At 44.8% G+C, this 17406-nt stretch overlaps 1 protein-coding gene across 1 annotated transcript; it reads left to right on the top strand.

Annotated features, from left to right (window-relative positions):
- The first annotated feature begins 11368 nt into the window (after positions 1 to 11368).
- LOC126424599 (uncharacterized) lies at positions 11369 to 16717 on the top strand. Its single transcript, XM_050087339.1, has 2 exons — positions 11369 to 11413; positions 15476 to 16717. Exons 1-2 carry the CDS (start codon positions 11396 to 11398, stop codon positions 16715 to 16717), a joined length of 1260 nt encoding a protein of 419 aa, XP_049943296.1. The 5' UTR covers positions 11369 to 11395.
- Positions 16718 to 17406: the final 689 nt, after the last annotated feature.

The raw sequence follows: 17406 nt of genomic DNA, 5'->3' as shown, positions 1-17406 counted from the left end.
TGTTAAAGACTGCGATGGAGCTCCGTATGCCACGGCAAACTGGCTGACACTGACGGCGGCGGTGCACAAATGCTGCGCAGCTAGCGCCATTCGACGGCCAACACCGCGGTTCCTGGTGTGTCCGCTGTGCCGTGCGTGTGATCATTGCTTGTACAGCCCTCTCGCAGTGTCCGGAGCAAGTATGGTGGGTCTGACACACCGGTGTCAATGTGTTCTTTTTTCCATTTCCAGGAGTGTAGAATGTGTCGTCGTCGTGGCCCTCAGTCGTTACCTGCAATAACCCAAAACTGTTCCTTACCATTTTTTACTGTTACTGGATCGCCATCTGACTGCTACATCGAACTACGACATGAATACACATACTCTGTTTTACTATACTTTATTAGCTGCTGGTGGGCTGTCAAGTGGCTGTATTTATTACCAAAGCTGACGTTATTCTTTAATAGCAAAGCTGACGTTATTCTTTAATTAATTTGACAGACGTTACGTAATTCATAGTTAAACTTTTTCTGGACAACAATAAACTTATGCCAAGTTTTACGCCGATGGTTTTTGGGATGGATTATAATCAGTAATGCAACATTGCTGGCAAAAATTAATTATATTCTGAATGAAATGATTTTAGAAACGATCAAATGGTACTTACTTTTTACAATAATCTTACAACTAGCATTGCGAAAACATACCTTCCGTAGTCTTGAGTTTCACAAAAAATTAATTTAATAATATTAGCTCCTCTTATGATAATAATTAGCTGATGTCTCTGTACATCCGTTTATAATCTCTTGTAAATCATAGCCAGTGGCCGGCAGGCACACTGCTCCTCTCAACCTCTCGCTTCAGACCTGCTACCGACTCGCTTCACTTCTCGCTTACTACTGACTTCCTACGAACGCTAAAGTGCGGTCTCTCCCGCCAATAATGCTTTCTGGTGCAGACAATTCCTGCTACCATTGCAAAATGTACAAAATGTATCAATTGGTGGTCTTTCCCGCTCTTTTCTTAAAATGTATCCATACGCGGTATCTCCCACCCTTTTTAAAATATGCACTACTGGCCGTTAAAATTGCTACACCACGAAGATGGTGTACTACAGACGCGAAATTTAACCGACAGGAAGAAGATGCTGTGATATGCAAATGATTAGTTTTTCAGAGCATTCACACGAGGTTGGAGCCGGTGGCGGCACCTACAACGTGCTGACATGAGGAAAGTTTCCAATCGATTTCTCATACACAAACAGCAGTTGAGCGGCGTTGCCTGGTGAAACGTTGTTGGGATGCCTCGTGTAGGAAGGATAAATGCGTACCATCACGTTTCCGACTTTGATAAAGGTCGGATTGTAGCCTATCGCGATAGTGGTATATCGTATCGTGACATTGCTGCTCGCGTTGGTCGAGATCCAATGACTGTTAGCAGAATATGGAGTCGGTGGATACAGGAGGGCAATACGGAACGCCGTGCTGGATCCCAACGGTCTCCTATCACTAGCAGTCGAGATGACAGGCATCTTATCCGTATGGCTGTAACGGATCGTGCAGCCACGTCTCGATTCCTAAGTCAACAGATGGAGATGTGTGCAAGACAACAACCATCTGCACGGACAATTCGACGACGTTTGCAGCAGCATGGACTATCAGGTCGGAAACCATGGCTGCGGTTACCCTTGACGCTGCATCACAGACAGGAGCGCTTGCGATGGTGTACTCAACGACGAACCTGGGTGCACGAATGGCAAAACGTAATTTTTTTGGATGAATCCAGGTTCTGTTTACAGCATCATGATGGTCGCATCCGTGTTTGGCGAAATCGCGGTGAACGCACATTGGAAGCGCGTATTAGTTATCGCCATACTGGCGTATCACCCGGCGTTATGGTATGGGGTGCCAGTGGATACATGTCTCGGTCACCTCTTGTTCCCATTGACGGCACTTTGAACAGTGGACGTTACATTTCGGATGTGTTACGACCCGTGACTCTACCCTTCATTCGATCCCTGCGAAACCATTTCAGCAGGGTAATGCACGACCGCATGTTGCAGGTCCTGTACGGGCCTTTCTGGATGCAGAAAATGTTCGTCTCCTGCCCTGGCCAGCACATTCTCCAGATCTCTCACCAACTGATAACGTCTGGTCAATGGTGGCCGAGCAACTGGCTCGTCACGCCAGTCACCAGACGTTTTCAATGGGTGAGAGATCTGAAGAATGTGCTGGCCAGGGCAGCAGTCGAACATTTTCTGCATCCAGAAAGGCCCGTACAGGACCTGCAACATGCGGTCGTGCATTATCCTGCTGAAATGTTGCGTTTCGCTGGGATCGAATTAAGGGTAGAGCCTCGGGTCGTAACAAAAAAATGGTTCAAATGGCTCTGAGCACTATGGGACTTAACATCTGAGGTCATCAGTCCCCTAGAACTTAGAACTAGTTAAACCTAACTAACCTAATGACATCACACACATCCATGCCCGAGGCAGGATTCGAACCTGCGACCGTAGCGGTCGCGCGGTTCCGGGCTGAAGCGCTTAGAACCGCTCGGCCACAGCGGCCGGCTCGGGTCGTAACACATCAGAAATGTAACGTCCACTGTTCAAAGTGCCGTCAGTGCGAACAAGAGGTGACCGAGACGTGTAACCAATGGCACCCCATACCATCACGCTGAGTGGTACACCAGTATGGCGATGACGAATACACGCTTCCGATGTTCGTTCACGCGATGTCGCCAAACACGGATGCGACCATCATGATGCTGTAAACAGAACCTAGATTCATCCGAAAAAAAGACGTTTTGCCATTCGTGCACCCAGGTTCTTCGTTGAGTACACCATCGCAGGCGCTCCTGTCTGTGATGCAGCGTCAAAGGTAACCGCAGCCGTAGTCTCCGAGTTGATAGTCCATGCTGCTGCAAATGTCGTCGAACTGTTCGTGCAGATGGTTGTTGTCTTGCACACGTCCCCATCTGTTGACTCAGGGATCGAGACGTGGCTGCACGATCCGTTACAGCCATGCGGATAAGATGCGTGTCATCTCAACTGCTAGTGATACGAGGCCATTGGGATCCAGCACTGCGTTCCGTATTACCCTCCTGAACTCACCGATTTCATATTCTGGTAACAGTCATTGGATCTGGACGAACGCGCGCAGCAATATCGCGATACGATAAACTCAAATCGTGATAGGCTACAATCCGACCTTTATCAAAGTCGGAAACGTGATGGTACGCATTTCTCCTCCTTACACGAGACATCACAACAACGTTTCAGCAGGCAACGCCGGTCAACTGCAGTTTGTATATGAGAAATCGGTTGGAAACTTTCCTCGTGTCAGCACGTTGTAGGTGTCGCCACCGGCGCCAACCTTGTGTGAATTCTCTGAAAAGCTAATCATTTGCATATCACGCCTTCTTCTTCCTGCCGGTTAAATTTCGCGTCTGTAGCAAATCATGTTCGTGGTGTAGCAATTTTAATGGCCAGTAGTGTAGTATAGTGGTAGATTGGTTGGTTATTTGATTTCAGGGAGAGGACCAAACAGCCAGGTCATTGGTTCCATCTGATTAGGGAATGATGGGAAAGGAAGTCGGCCGTGCCCTTTCAAAGGAACCATCCCGGCAATTTAGGGAAATCAGGATGGCCGTACGGGGTCTTGAACCGTCGTCCTCCCGAATGCAAATCCAGTAGTGATTTGGCTGACTCCTCTAGGAACGTAGGATGACGGAAATTCAGTAGTTAAACACACCGTGAAGCAGAAAGGCTCTGTTGCAGCGTCTGCCGCTGGAGTTAGCTGAACGTAATATTAAAAGACAGCCCTAGGTTCCAGAGTCCGCCCCGATTTCCTCGATCAAAAAACAATACAGTCATGTGGCTTGTTGGTCATTAAGTCCACTACGTGGTGATGAGTGGATATGATACAGATCCGTGTGCCTTTTCCCAATGTATGGCCACCGCACATTGGACGTGGCTTAGGATGTCCCGTTATCGTGAATTTTTTTCTAACATGTTATATCTTGTTCTTCATCGACAAGGCGTTGGACGATTTGCGATGCCCCCTTTTTCATTTATTTATTTATTTTGTGGACACTTCTATGGATGAAGATGTTCCACGATGTAGAAGTGACCGAAGAAAGAATGTGTGGGCATGTTAAAATTGACGCCCCATTCCTTCCTATACGTTTTTCTGATTTCACCCTTTTGCTTTCGTCGAAATGACTTATTTTGTTTTGTTTTAATCAATTACCTTCAATAAGTGTTTTGGAAAAAAAGAGAATATTTTCGTTTTTTGAAGGAAAAAACTGCCATTTGAGTGTATTTTTCGGTGTGTTTCCTGTGTCGGGGGAAAAAAAATTGGATTGATGATAAGTTGATATATTTATGGTAAAAAAAAAAATAGGTGAGTGGTCAGCGCGGTGGTCTGTCACGCCAGGTGTCCCGGGTTCGATTCCTGGCTGGGTCGGAGATTTTGTCCGTCCACGGACTGGGTGTTGTCCTCATTATCATTTCATCATCGTCAGTGGAAAGCAACTGGAAACCACCACTGGAGTCACTTCCCTAGACGCTCATGCGGTGGACCTCTATGACGAGGCTTCCCCCACGACAAGACCTGCCGTAAGGCACAACTTGAAGTTTTTTTTTTTTTTTTTTTTGCAGAACAATCTTTATTGGATCAAAAACGACGCGTTTCGCCTTGTCTCTCTCAAAGTACAATGAAACAGGACGCAATAAAATATCCTGAGCTGCTATACTAAAAAGTGAAAACCGAAAACGTAAATATGTGAGCGGTAAACGATGGGAAAGCAGTTAAAATGTTATAATTACTGTCAAAAAGCATTCGTCAAATACGCCCGAAGTTCCCGCTAAACCAATGTGAAAAACACTGTAAGAGATAGAATAAAAGCCAAAAATAAATAAATCTACAGAAGAGTACATAAAAATTTTAACCACTGGGTTACCTCGAGCGATGTGATTGCGATATGGTTATAGCACGGTAGAGTAAGGCCGTTCTCATACACTATAAACACGGCTCAAGAACAAAGTGACCGTGGCTGATCCGCCCTCACACAATGCGTAGACAGTATTGATAGAAACAGAAGCAGCTAATGACGCTAGTACAGATAATCGTCAATAGCTGGTGCCAAATGCAGGTACAAATTCATGAATGAAAAAAAAATCAAAAGAAATTCGCACAAGCGTTAAATACGAAAGAAATTGTTCGAATATTATTACATAATTGAGTCCAATGTTAGAGCATGCGGTTAAGTTATGCGAAAGCTGTGCAGTTAAATAGAAATGATATAGAAAGAGAAAGAAAAAATGCGGCAGAGTTGCCTAAAACAATAAACAGGGTCAGGGAGCTGACAAACACAAAGAAAATCTTATATGTAAATTGAAGGTGGAGAGGGTAAGAAAGGAAAGGAAAGGAAAGGAAGAAAATCTATTCGTATATGCCACAATTATTATTATTATTATTATTCTTTCTTTTCTCAGACGTTATGTCTGGTCAAAATTGGAAAGTGACGCGGACCTTGATCAAGCGTGACTTCCTTTTAACTGTACGGTATACGTTACATTGCATTTAGGAACTTTCGGGTAATTGAACATGTATCAATAATTACAGATTTCTGTAGTTGTATACATAAGTTTGGATGTAGCTGTATTGCGTTGATGTACTGGTGGATATTGTGTGGTACGACTCCTGTAGTTGATAGTATAATTGGTATATGTATAATTGGTATATGTAGTATAATTGGTATATGTCAACTTTATCCTGATGCCACATGTCCTTGACTTTCTCAGCCAGTTGGATGTATTTTTCAATTTTTTCTCCTGTTTTCTTCTGTATATTTGTAGTATTGGGTATGGATATTTCGATTAGTTGTGTTAATTTCTTCTTTTTATTGGTGAGTATGATGTCAGGTTTGTTATGTGGTGTTGTTTTATTTGTTATAATGGTTCTGTTCCAGTATAATTTGTATTCATCATTCTCCAGTACATTTTGTGGTTCATACTTGTATGTAGGAACGTGGTGTTTTATTAGTTTATGTTGTATGGCAAGTTGTTGATGTATTATTTTTGCTACATTGTCATGTCTTCTGGGGTATTCTGTACTTGCTAGTATTGTACATCCGCTTGTGATGTGATCTACTGTTTCTATTTGTTGTTTGCAAAGTCTGCATTTATCTCTTGTGGTATTGGGATCTTTAATAATATGCTTGCTGTAATATCTGGTGTTTATTATTTGATCCTGTATTGCAATCATGAATCCTTCCGTCTCACTGTATATATTGCCTTTTCTTAGCCATGTGTTGGATGCGTCTTGATCGATGTGTGGCTGTATTAGATGATACGGGTGCTTGCCATGTAGTGTTTTCTTTTTCCAATTTACTTTCGTCGTATCTGTTGATGTTATGTGATCTAAACGGTTGTAGAAGTGGTTATAAAATTGCAGTGGTGTAGCCGATGTATTTATATGAGTGACTGCTTTGTGTATTTTGCTAGTTTCTGCTCGTTGTAGAACGAATTTTCTTAAATTGTCTACCTGTCCATAATGTAGATTTTTTATGTCGATAAATCCCCTTTCTCCTTCCCTTCTACTTAATGTGAATCTTTCTGTTGCTGAATGTATGTGATGTACTCTATATTTGTGGCATTGTGATCGTGTAAGTGCATTGAGTGCTTCTAGGTCTGTGTTACTCCATTTCACTACTCCAAATAAGTAGGTCAATATTGGTATAGCATAAGTATTTATAGCTTTCGTCTTGTTTCTTGCTGTCAGTTCTGTTTTCAGTATTTTTGTTAGTCTTTGTCTATATTTTTCTTTTAGTTCTTCTTTAATATTTGTATTTTCTATTCCTATTTTTTGTCTGTATCCTAGATATTTATAGGCATCTGTTTTTTCCATCGGTTCTATGCAGTCGCTGTGGTTATCCAATATGTAATCTTGTTTAGCGTGTTTTCCGTTGACTATGCTAATTTTCTTACATTTGTCTGTTTCAAAAGCCATATTTATATCATTGCTGAATACTTCTGTTATCTTTAGTAATTGGTTGAGTTGTTTATTTGTTGCTGCCAGTAGTTTTAGATCATCCATGTATAGCAAATGTGTGATTTTGTGTGGGTATGTTCCAGTAATATTTTATCCATAATTTGTATTATTTAGCATGTTGGATAGTGGTTTCAGAGCAAGGCAGAACCAGAAAGGACTTAATGAGCCTCCTTGTTATATTCCACGCTTAAACTGTATTGGCTGTGATGTGATATTATTTGAATTTGTTTGGATATTAAGTGTGGTTTTCCAATTTTTCACTACTATGTTTAGGAACTGTATCAATTTAGGATCTACTTTGTATATTTCCAATATTTGTACTAATCATGAGTGGGGTACACTATCAAAAGCTTTTTGGTAATCAATGTATGCGTAGTGTAGCAACCTTTGTGTAGTTTTGATATGTCACCTTGAAAGGTCTCTGTTGGAATCCTTTCATGTTAATTTCTTAAATCTGTTGTCATTTACGGCATAAATTCCTCTTCTAAATTTACTGTGGTGTTTCTGACTATCTGGGAGGAGACTGAGCAGTGGAACGTGTTACTTTTACACATAAACAAGAACGATCTGTCGCACTACTACACTTTAAAACACAGTTTATATGTAATTCATGTCACACAGTCTCATACGGAACCTACATCCACTTTCTTTTATATACTGTATATGATAAGATACTGTCATCCCCCTTCCCTCCTGTGTGAGAGGATGAATGAGCAAATGTATTTGTAGTTGCGTGCTTGATGGTAGCAGACAAGCCTGTCTGCTAGAGAACAGTAGGACCAGTAGGACCAACGTCGGAACAGGTAGCTACGCTTTCTAAAAGCAGAGAGGTTTCTATGCTTAGTATGGTCCTGTCCGTCCCTTGTCATGTTGGTATAGGAAGCTGCATCTCTGGTCACTTCCGTTTGTATTTGTGAGTCACCCTCAGGAAGGGACCAAGTCCGTCTGTCCGTGGCGAGCGTCTGAAGTGGTAAGATCTCCGGCTAAGCGCGTCTCTGCTAAGTCCGTAGGACAATGGATTTCTTAAGTTCAACCTAACTGAAAATTTAATCACCTTTATTTCAGGTTTAGCCCTAAAATATCTAATGTTATCTTAAATTGCAACGCAGTGTAATTCGAGTGTGAAGTTCAGAATATATTCCGGTAGTTGCTTTGTCACTACTTTGTGAGTAAAGTGGAACCACGTGTTGATCAGTAACTCTAACTAGCATCATCAATCTTCAATGCGAATGTGCGTGAGATTATAACGTCTCGTCTTGACAATATTTTTCATTATAGCAACTTTTCATTATGTTCAACCCATGTGGGGTGTACTTTGTGAGACCAGTACCACGTGCTTATACTATTGTTTGACCCATCAGGTTAATAGTAAGACGGTAGTAACCAATTCGAGGTTTTTCTTTTGTAAATTGGTTTTCGATCTAATTTATTTTAATTATCAAAATTATTGCGGAGTTATACTCTTTGTGTAAACCAAGCTGACCACGTGAAGCATGTGGTGTAATCATCAAAGTAGCCCTCAGCTATTCTTTTCGGGAAGATTTCACAGAGAGTTAGTATGAATTTAGTATACCAGTGTGTGGTAATTACATGACGGACAGGATTGCGCTATGAACGTAACTTCTTTGGGAGAAAATTGAATCGGTTGGTTCTCAATATTGCGGAGGATTACCTTCTGCTTTCTGTTCTTAAAGTAGGAGGCGAACCAATTGTAAGCTACTCCCCTTACTCCATAATGTTCCAGCTTCTGCAGTAATATTTTGTGGTCATCACAGTCAAAAGCCTTCGTTAAATCAAAGAAAACACATAACGTTCGCAACCATTTATTTAATCCGTCCAAAACCTCACAGAGAAAAGAGACTATAGCATTTTCAGTTGTTAAGCCGTTTCTAAAACCAAACTGTACATTTGACAGCAAATTATGTGAATTTAAATGCTCCAGTAACCTTCTATATACAACCCTCTCGATAACTTTAGCAAACACCGATGGCATAGAAATAGGTCTATAATTGTTAACATTATCGCTGTCTCCCTTTTTATAAAGTGGCTTCACTAACGTGTACTTTAATCGATCAGGAAACCGACCACTCCTAAAGGAAAAGTTACAGATATGGCTAAGTGCTGGGCTAACATAGCCGTGCACAGTGTGCAATCGTGGTGTCACGTGAAAAACCGTGTAGCAGCCAGCACCAGCCGTAGGGGAGCCCAAAAAAATGTGAGGGTGGCTGTAACATCAGCCGAAACCGCTCTTGATGAACAAATGTTATTGCGGTCTCGACTGCTGTTCTAACCAAAGTAGAGCACCACATTGCTGCGCTCCAAGGACAATGTTGTCTAAATTTATGAAAAACATCAGAACCTTTATTGAAGCGTTTCGCCTATTTTGAGGCATCTTATGATTTTCTACATGGGAGAAAATACTGAAGGAAGTGAGTCTTCCTTCACCCTGGTGTTTTTGTCGAATTTTAAAGAAGCTTTTAACACCTTCTCAAGCTAGACAGGACGAGTACGCTAACCTGTTTTTACGTATTTTTTCCATGCAGAAATTATGAAGATGCCTCAAAATGGGCGAAACGCGTCAATAAAGATTCTGCTGTCATTGCAGTCATGAGTGTGTTATTCTGCTGAGGACAGACAGTAGTTTTATTTATGAGGGTTTCGGCTGATGCTACAGCCACCCTCAGATTGTTTTGGGCCCCATATGGCTGCTACACGGTTTCTCGCGTGATACCGCAGCGGTGCACAGTGTGCAATCGTGGTATCACGTGAAAATCCGTGTAGCAGCCAGCACCTGCCATAGGGGGCCAAAAAAAAAAAAAATCTGAGGGTGGCTGTAACATCAGCCGAAACCGCTCGTAATAAACAAATGTTATTGCGGTCTCGACTGCTGTTCTAACCAAAGCGCAGTACCACATTGCTACGCTCCAAGGACAATGTTGTCTGAAGTAATGAAAAACAGTCTAGGTTGCAATGACGGCAGAAGCTTTATTGACGCGTTTCGCCCATTTTGAGGCATCTTCAGTATTTCTACATGGGAAAAATACGTAAGACAGATTAGGGGAATTGTACTGTCTAGCTTGAGAAGGTGTTAAAAACTTCTTTAAAATACTACCAAAACACCAGACTGAAGGAAAATTTACGTCAGTCTTCCTTCACCATGGTGTTGTTTTAGAATTTTAAAGAAGTTTTTCTCATGCTAGATAGGACAATGTCCATAATCTGTTTTTGTGTAATTTTCCCACGTGGAAATTATGAAGATTCCTCAAAATGGGCGAAACGCGTCAATAAAGCTTCCGCTATCATTGCAATCTAGACCGTGTTTTCCTCCTGAAGACGGAAAAGAATGGCTCTGAGCACTATGGGACTTAACTTCTGAGGTCATCAGTCTCCTAGAACTTAGAACTACTTAAACCTAACTAACCTAAGGACATCACACACTCCCATGCCCGAGGCAGGATTCGAACCTGCTAGTGTAGCGGTCGCGCGGTTCCAGACTTTAGCGCCTAGAACCGCTCGGCCACCACAGCCGGGTACTGAAGACGGATAGTAGATTTATATGTCGAGTGGCAGAACTTCCGTTCGCTACGGCCGAACGTGGCTGCCGTTCGCAGAGTGTGCCCCATGGAAGCGAGCTGTGTTCCGCATGGCCAGCAGCGACGATGGGCGGTCGTGTCTGCCGTTACGCCGCCCGCAGTCCGGTGTCGAAGCCAGCACCAGCGCCCACCGGAAAAGCGACCACCAGTCCACCAGCTGCGCGTCCGTCCAGTCGCGCTGTGAAAGGTCACGCGAGCGGCGCGCCGCACACAGGGGAGAAAGTGAACTACTGTGCCGGCCGCCTCTGGGGCGCGGTCGCCGATTCAGGGAGAAAGTAGTTCGCACCGGCCCGGCTCACACACACTCTTAGACGGGCCGAATAGACGGAGGAACGGAGGATACCGACGGCGGGGGGGTCCACGCGTCGAGATCCCCTCGGGGGGTGTGGGCGGAGGGCCTGCAGCCCCGCCAAACCGCTCTTAATTGGGCGACGAGACTGGACTGGTTCGGCGACGCACCTCGGAGTGTCTCCCCCACCATCCTACTCCGTCGCCGACCGCGTTTTCGCCACAGCCACACGGTGTGCTCTGGACGCGACGTTCCTCTCGTGTGGTAACTACCGGGAGGAGAGGGAGGGAGGGGGGAGGCGAGAGAGAGAGAGGGAGAGAGGTGTGTTACGACGTCCGGTGGAGGGCGATCCGCTGCTCCTTTACCTCTCTCTAGCCTCCAGAGAGGCAGATGACGACCAGGGGTATATATACTGGTGGGCTTGCCGTCCAGAGTCATCAGTTGGGTTCCTCTCTCAGCAGCAGCAGCATCCAGGCAGCATGAGGACAACTGCTCTGGTGAGTTCTACCTCCGGCACTTGACGGCTCGCCACCTTCTTGTCCTCCACTCCACAGCACTGTTACTGGGCACTTAGTTTTTTGGGGCTCCCCCGTCTCCAGGCATCAGGGGAGGTGGATCAGAGACGACTGCGTTTCAAATACTCATCTGGCCACCCAGATTTGAGTTTTTTATGAATCTCTTACGAATACTTAAAGCGAATACTCGGATGGTATCTTCGAACTGAGGATGTTCTTGAGTTCACGCTTTGCACTTGGAACGGTGTTGAAACTTAATCTCAGATCCTATTATTTTGGTCCCCTTCATCCCTTTCGGATGATAAGGAAATTGGTTGCAGCATTGCCAAATATGTGTCTTCACAGGTGAAATGTCAGCCATCTAATGGTTGAAACGAAAGTGTCAAACTTTCTGTTCATTTCTGTAATTGTAAAAACGATACATTTCATTTTGTGTACTACTTCCCACTGATTGTCGAACATTTCTTTGCGACTGAATCTACTCCTGTAAGGAATTACCCGAGGTGTCTGTCCATTTAGGATGACAGGGAAAGATGTTTGGGGTGACGCGAAAATGAAAGAGCAAGGCAGCAAATGGAACCTTTAACTTCTCCTAGCTGGGATTCACAGTCACTTTTCCAAAGGACATCATCGTCGCCTTTGAATGTAAAAGTTATTTTTTCATTAAACCCACTATTGCAGTTTCGACTGTGTGGCTATTATGAAGTAGAGTACGGGGAAGGTTGTATTTGAGCATGCGCTAAAAGTCAGGTATTTATAGAGTTTTGACATGCGATCAACATCAATATTAGCAACACCGAAATAGCAATAGTGGATTTTATGAATAAATAATTTTTACAGTCAAACGCGAGCATGATGTCCTTTAAAAACATAGGTCCTCATTCCATCAGGAACATCAAAGTAAATCACACGCTTAAAGTACAGACCGAAATGCACTCTGTTTATTGATTCGTAACTGGAGGAAGGCACACGTTTCGTCGAAGCGATAAACTTTTTTTAGACAAATAATGGGGTACTGGCAGGGGACGTCATTCATCTAAGTAAACACTTTAATCCACTTTAGTCATTGCAAATATGATTTTATTTATTTTCTATGCTTCTAATCGCTATCCCTCAGCATCTCCTGAGGGACGAACTTAAGGAACTTCGTGATTTTTCTTGCATTTTGAATGTCTACGAAAGGGTTCGTCGTAAGTGATTGAGGAATCACAATAACAGCGAAGCAGCCAGAGAGATGTTCTTCCTCAGCACCATTGGAACACTCAAATTCATCCTCCAGTTATTGCAGATCCCCCACTTCAGTGCCTTCTACACGTGCCGAAGCAGAGGTTCTGTTGCAATAATAAACTGTCATAGGACGATGTTATTTCTCTGTAGCTTCACGTCCGAAGCCGCTGGATAGAATCGCAGTCGATCCCACGCAATTCTTCGAGGACATCGGTCGCGTGTTGTGTGAAGCGGTTTGTCAGAAGAACCACATAGTTGTTGCATATCTGCAGAGGAATTCCAAGATCTTGTTCATTCGGTTTTTCTCCAACCTGTTCTTTTCAATTAAAGGAGTGGGTTTAGCATTATAAAGGCAGGAGGACAGTGGGATAAGTAAGGCGAAGGATTTATTAGTTACCTGTTTAAAACATCTAGAACAGAAAACATTTCGGTAGTCATGCAAGGCTGTTTAGAGGATTACAGAACTCTTAACTTGCAACCGGTCATCAACCTTGTCCTAGTAGCCGTGCCTGAAAGGGAAGAGGAAGAAGGTCTCTCATATTGTAGTACTTTGAGGTGCTACCTTCAGTCCGATTCTTAGAACCATTGAACGACGTTTTTAAATTACTTTTTTCCAGAGAAATCCCATAAACCTCTCTGCTTAATACGTTATTTTGCTTCAACCCGTCAGTCCTGTTGCTGAGATCACAAACCGACCTGAGTTAGTCGAGAATACAAGTTTCAAATATTCTTTCCCTTTTTCACATTCCTTTCGTTAGTATACAAGACACAGTTTTCACTCTTTTTACTTATTCAGCTACAATATTTGTTGTATCTAGCTTCTGTTCTTTCTAGTCTACTCTACGCTACGATTTTCTGGTGTTTTTCTGTTCGACTGCATCTCAAAACACAGGCAGCTCACAACATTGGGATAACTGTTGTTTCTGAAGATTTCATTTTAGACTTGGAATCCAATAAGCACAATTTCCTCGCCTTCACTCCACCCCAGCTAGCTGAACGTTGTTCATGGGCGTTCTTTTTTTTGCTCCGTGTTCATCCATAAACTATCCGAAATATACATGGAGCAAATACACTCAGTGCTACGTTCTAATGACATCCATTCAAGTGCAAAGACCATAAGTGGAGAAGGACTTATAGTTCATATAAAATAGACTACCTCTTTTGTAACCATTTACGAACGACAACGGTGATTACTCGACGTTTTCGCATTAGTAAACTTTCAAACTGTAGTTTCCTAAGCAATAGGGCCACTGCCAGCTACATTTTCTTATGGAATATTACGTTATTATTAATACTTCCCTGATTCTTTCTGTAGCATACGAAGAGCTTGTAATCCGTAAATGCACAAGATACAGTGCAAGCAAAAGCGATCATTTCATGTTGTACCTTGCAGAGTAACGCTACTTGGCCATTTGTATTATTTCTTTTTCTTCCGCACGCAATATTTCTATAACAGCATAGGAAACGGCCTTCTAGTCTGATCAAGTTTTTTGTGAAGTTCTAATTGCACCAGTTTGTACGCACCGCGTTCTTTCATACATTTCCCAACGAGTTTATCGATTGCAGGCACCTGTTAGGAATTTCAGTTCTCCGGTGTTCCGATGCTGTCAAGCAGTACGTGAAGGTTTAACCGTTACTAGCACTTAGCTGCCACTCTTTCTCAGGAATTACCGCTGTCTCTATCGCTATGTGGTTAAATGCATATTACGTCACCGCGACCGGTTTTGCAACTACAGGAAGGATTGAATAAAATGTTTTGCCGTCTTGGCCTGTTCTCTTGACACAGACGTTAAGCCATTGCACTACTAAGCAACTCACGGTCAGTGTAGCACACAACATATTTTCTTTCCTAAATATCAAATGTTGCGTTTACATGGTCGGTGGTCTCTCTTTCGCGACTTTCTAACGGTTTTAAGTCATCTGTCTTTCGACTGACTTGAGCTGCAGTCTGCCTTTTTCTATGTTATTCTAATGCCTTCTTCACCACGTAACAGCTACACCCAACACCCATGATTAATAACACATAATTAAATACTGTGGCCTCTTATGTTAACCAACAGGTTTCTAATAATATCAAACAGACACATCACACACACACACACACACACACTCAAACGGAACGGATGCCATTAGATTTTGGGTTTCCCACGCATTGTTCCACTCAGTTTCGGCTATGTGTCTGAATTTAGCAGTTTAATCATCCGCTGGAATGCATCACTCTTGTATTCCATTCTTCGTTACAGCCTTTGCCAGTTCAGTGAGCTTTCTCATTCCCCAGAATGCCAGCAGGTCCCTTAGTCTTTACACCACTTTACTTACCCTTGACCGAGAGAGGTGGCGCAGTGGCTAGTACACTGGACTCGCATTCGGGAGACGACGGTTCAATCCCGCGTCCGGCCATTCAGATTTAGGTTTTCCGTGATTTCCCTAAATCAATCGAGGCAAATGCCGGGATGGTTCCTCTGAAAGGACACAGCCGACTTCCTTCCCCATCCTTCCCTACACTGATGAGACCGATGACCTCGGTGTCTGGTTAGAATGGTTCGAATGGCTCTGAGCACTATGGGACTGAGGTCATCAGTCCTCTAGTACTTAGAACTAATGAAACCTAACTAACCTAAGGACAACACACACTCCATGCCCAAAGCAGGAATCGAAACTGCGACCGTAGCGGTCACGCGGTTCCAGACTGTAGCGCCTAGAACTGCTCGGCCACCCCGGCCGGCAAACCCAACCACTACCCCGCTACAAAATTTCACTTTTATCCAAGGACTCTAAGCTTACCAGGTAGTCACTAAGTTGAACTGTATCTCGCAGGTATACCTGGCCGCAGTGCTTCTGTCGTCGGCATGGGCAGGCGACACGAGCGCTGGTGAGGCGCCAGCCAAGAAGGACAAGCGGGGGATCTTCACCGGCGAACACAGCTACATCGGCGGAGGAGGCATCGGTCTGGGCAGCAGCTACGGAGGACTGTCCGGCGGCATCGGCGGAGGCCTGTCCAGCTATGGTGGGTCCTACGGCTACGGCGGTGGCTACGGAGGAGGTTACGGCTACGGCGGCGGCTACGGCGGCGGCTACGGAGGCGGCTACGGAGGCGGCTACGGAGGCGGCTACGGTGGAGGAATCGGACTGTCGTCTGGATCCATCGGGCTCGGCTCCGGAGGAATCGGCTTGAGCTCTGGCGGAATTGGCCTCGGCTCCGGAATTGGACTCGGCTCCGGAATTGGCCTCGGCTCCGGAATTGGACTCGGCGCCGGTGGTCTCGGAGGTGGAGCCGGAGGAATCGGACTGGGATCAGGCGGTATTGCCTCTGTCGCTGTTGCCCCGACGCAGACCGTCGTGCAGACCGTGAGGGTACCGCAGCCGGTCCCCGTCCCGGTGACTGTCAACCGCCCGTACCCGGTCCCGCAGCCGGTACCTGTCCCGGTAAACCGCCCGGTCCCCGTACCCCAGCCGTACCCCGTGCGAGTTCCCCACCCCGTCCCAGTCTCCGTGCCCCGACCTTACCCTGTGGAGGTGCCCCGCCCCGTGCCCGTGCCCGTTAACAGGCCCGTCCCCGTCCCCGTGCCCCAGCCTTACCCGGTCCGCGTTCCCCACCCCGTTCCCGTCGGAGTCCCCCAGCCCTACCCGGTCCGTGTGCCCGTCCCCCACCCCGTTCCCGTGCCTGTCTCGACCGGAATCTCCAGCATCGGAATCGGTAGTGGAATCTCCTCTGGCGGCATTATCTCTGGAGGTGGTCTCGGAGGAGGGCTCGGAGGAGGTCTTGGAGGAGGACTGGGAGGCGGCAGTATCATCTCCTCCGGCTCCCTGGGCGGTGGTCTGATCGGTGGAGGGTACGGCGGAGGGTACGGCGGTTCGTACGGATACGGCGGATCCTACGGATACGGCGGCTCGTCTGGTGGACTGATCTCTTCGGGGCTCTCTGGAGGAGTCCTGAAGGGAACCTACGTCCCCAGCATCGCCGGAGGCCTCAGTGGTGGCAGCCTGTACTCTGGTAGCCTCTCCTCCAGCTATGGAGGTGGTTACGGCGGTGGCTACAAGAGCTACTACAAGCACTAGACCCTCTCACGAATGACACCAATCCAAAGCAAACAAGGCTCCCGAGGGAAGAAGTGAAGAAACGACGATGCCATTCAAAAACTTTGCCGCACAGGAAGACGTCCTCAACGCCGAAGTATGGGGATATCTCCAGATGGAAGTGTGGAGCTATCTCTCCGATGTCCAATTTTGGCTGGTGTGGAATGGGCTTCAGATCTCGCGCCGAGATGGGAGCAGCTTTCCACCTAGTACGATATTCCCAAGGAATCGATGCTGCTCACCAAGTCATACTGTTCATAAAGTAATATTCACTTCATTCACTGTCATGTTGTTTCAACATCAACCATATTCTTCGAGCATATTGTGCCTTAATTCACCTTTCTCCATTATCGTTTTGTGATATTTTGTACAAGAGAAAAGTCTTTCACTTTCTTAAATAAAGCAGTTTTGTAAACAAAAAAGGAAAGCATTTCGTGTCTCATTGAAATACCTGCATTTTTTTTTTACATCTTTCACCTTTTTTGGGTCCTTTCAACTTACAGTTTTAAAAATTATTTTATTTTTTATTTATTGCCAGCGCAGTTTCCAGTGTTACATGTCATTGGACAGCTGGAAGCATTCTACAAATCAGTACAAACTCTGCTTCGCAGAAAGAATGTTCCATATAAACCACCAAAAACAGTGAATGAGCAGTATTTACAAATATCAAA

The sequence above is a fragment of the Schistocerca serialis genome, chromosome 10 (genome assembly GCF_023864345.2).
Source record: "Schistocerca serialis cubense isolate TAMUIC-IGC-003099 chromosome 10, iqSchSeri2.2, whole genome shotgun sequence".
NCBI lineage: Eukaryota > Metazoa > Arthropoda > Insecta > Orthoptera > Acrididae > Schistocerca > Schistocerca serialis.
The sequence above is the reverse complement of the archived record's forward strand: the minus strand, read 5'-3'. Positions and strand labels throughout refer to the sequence as shown.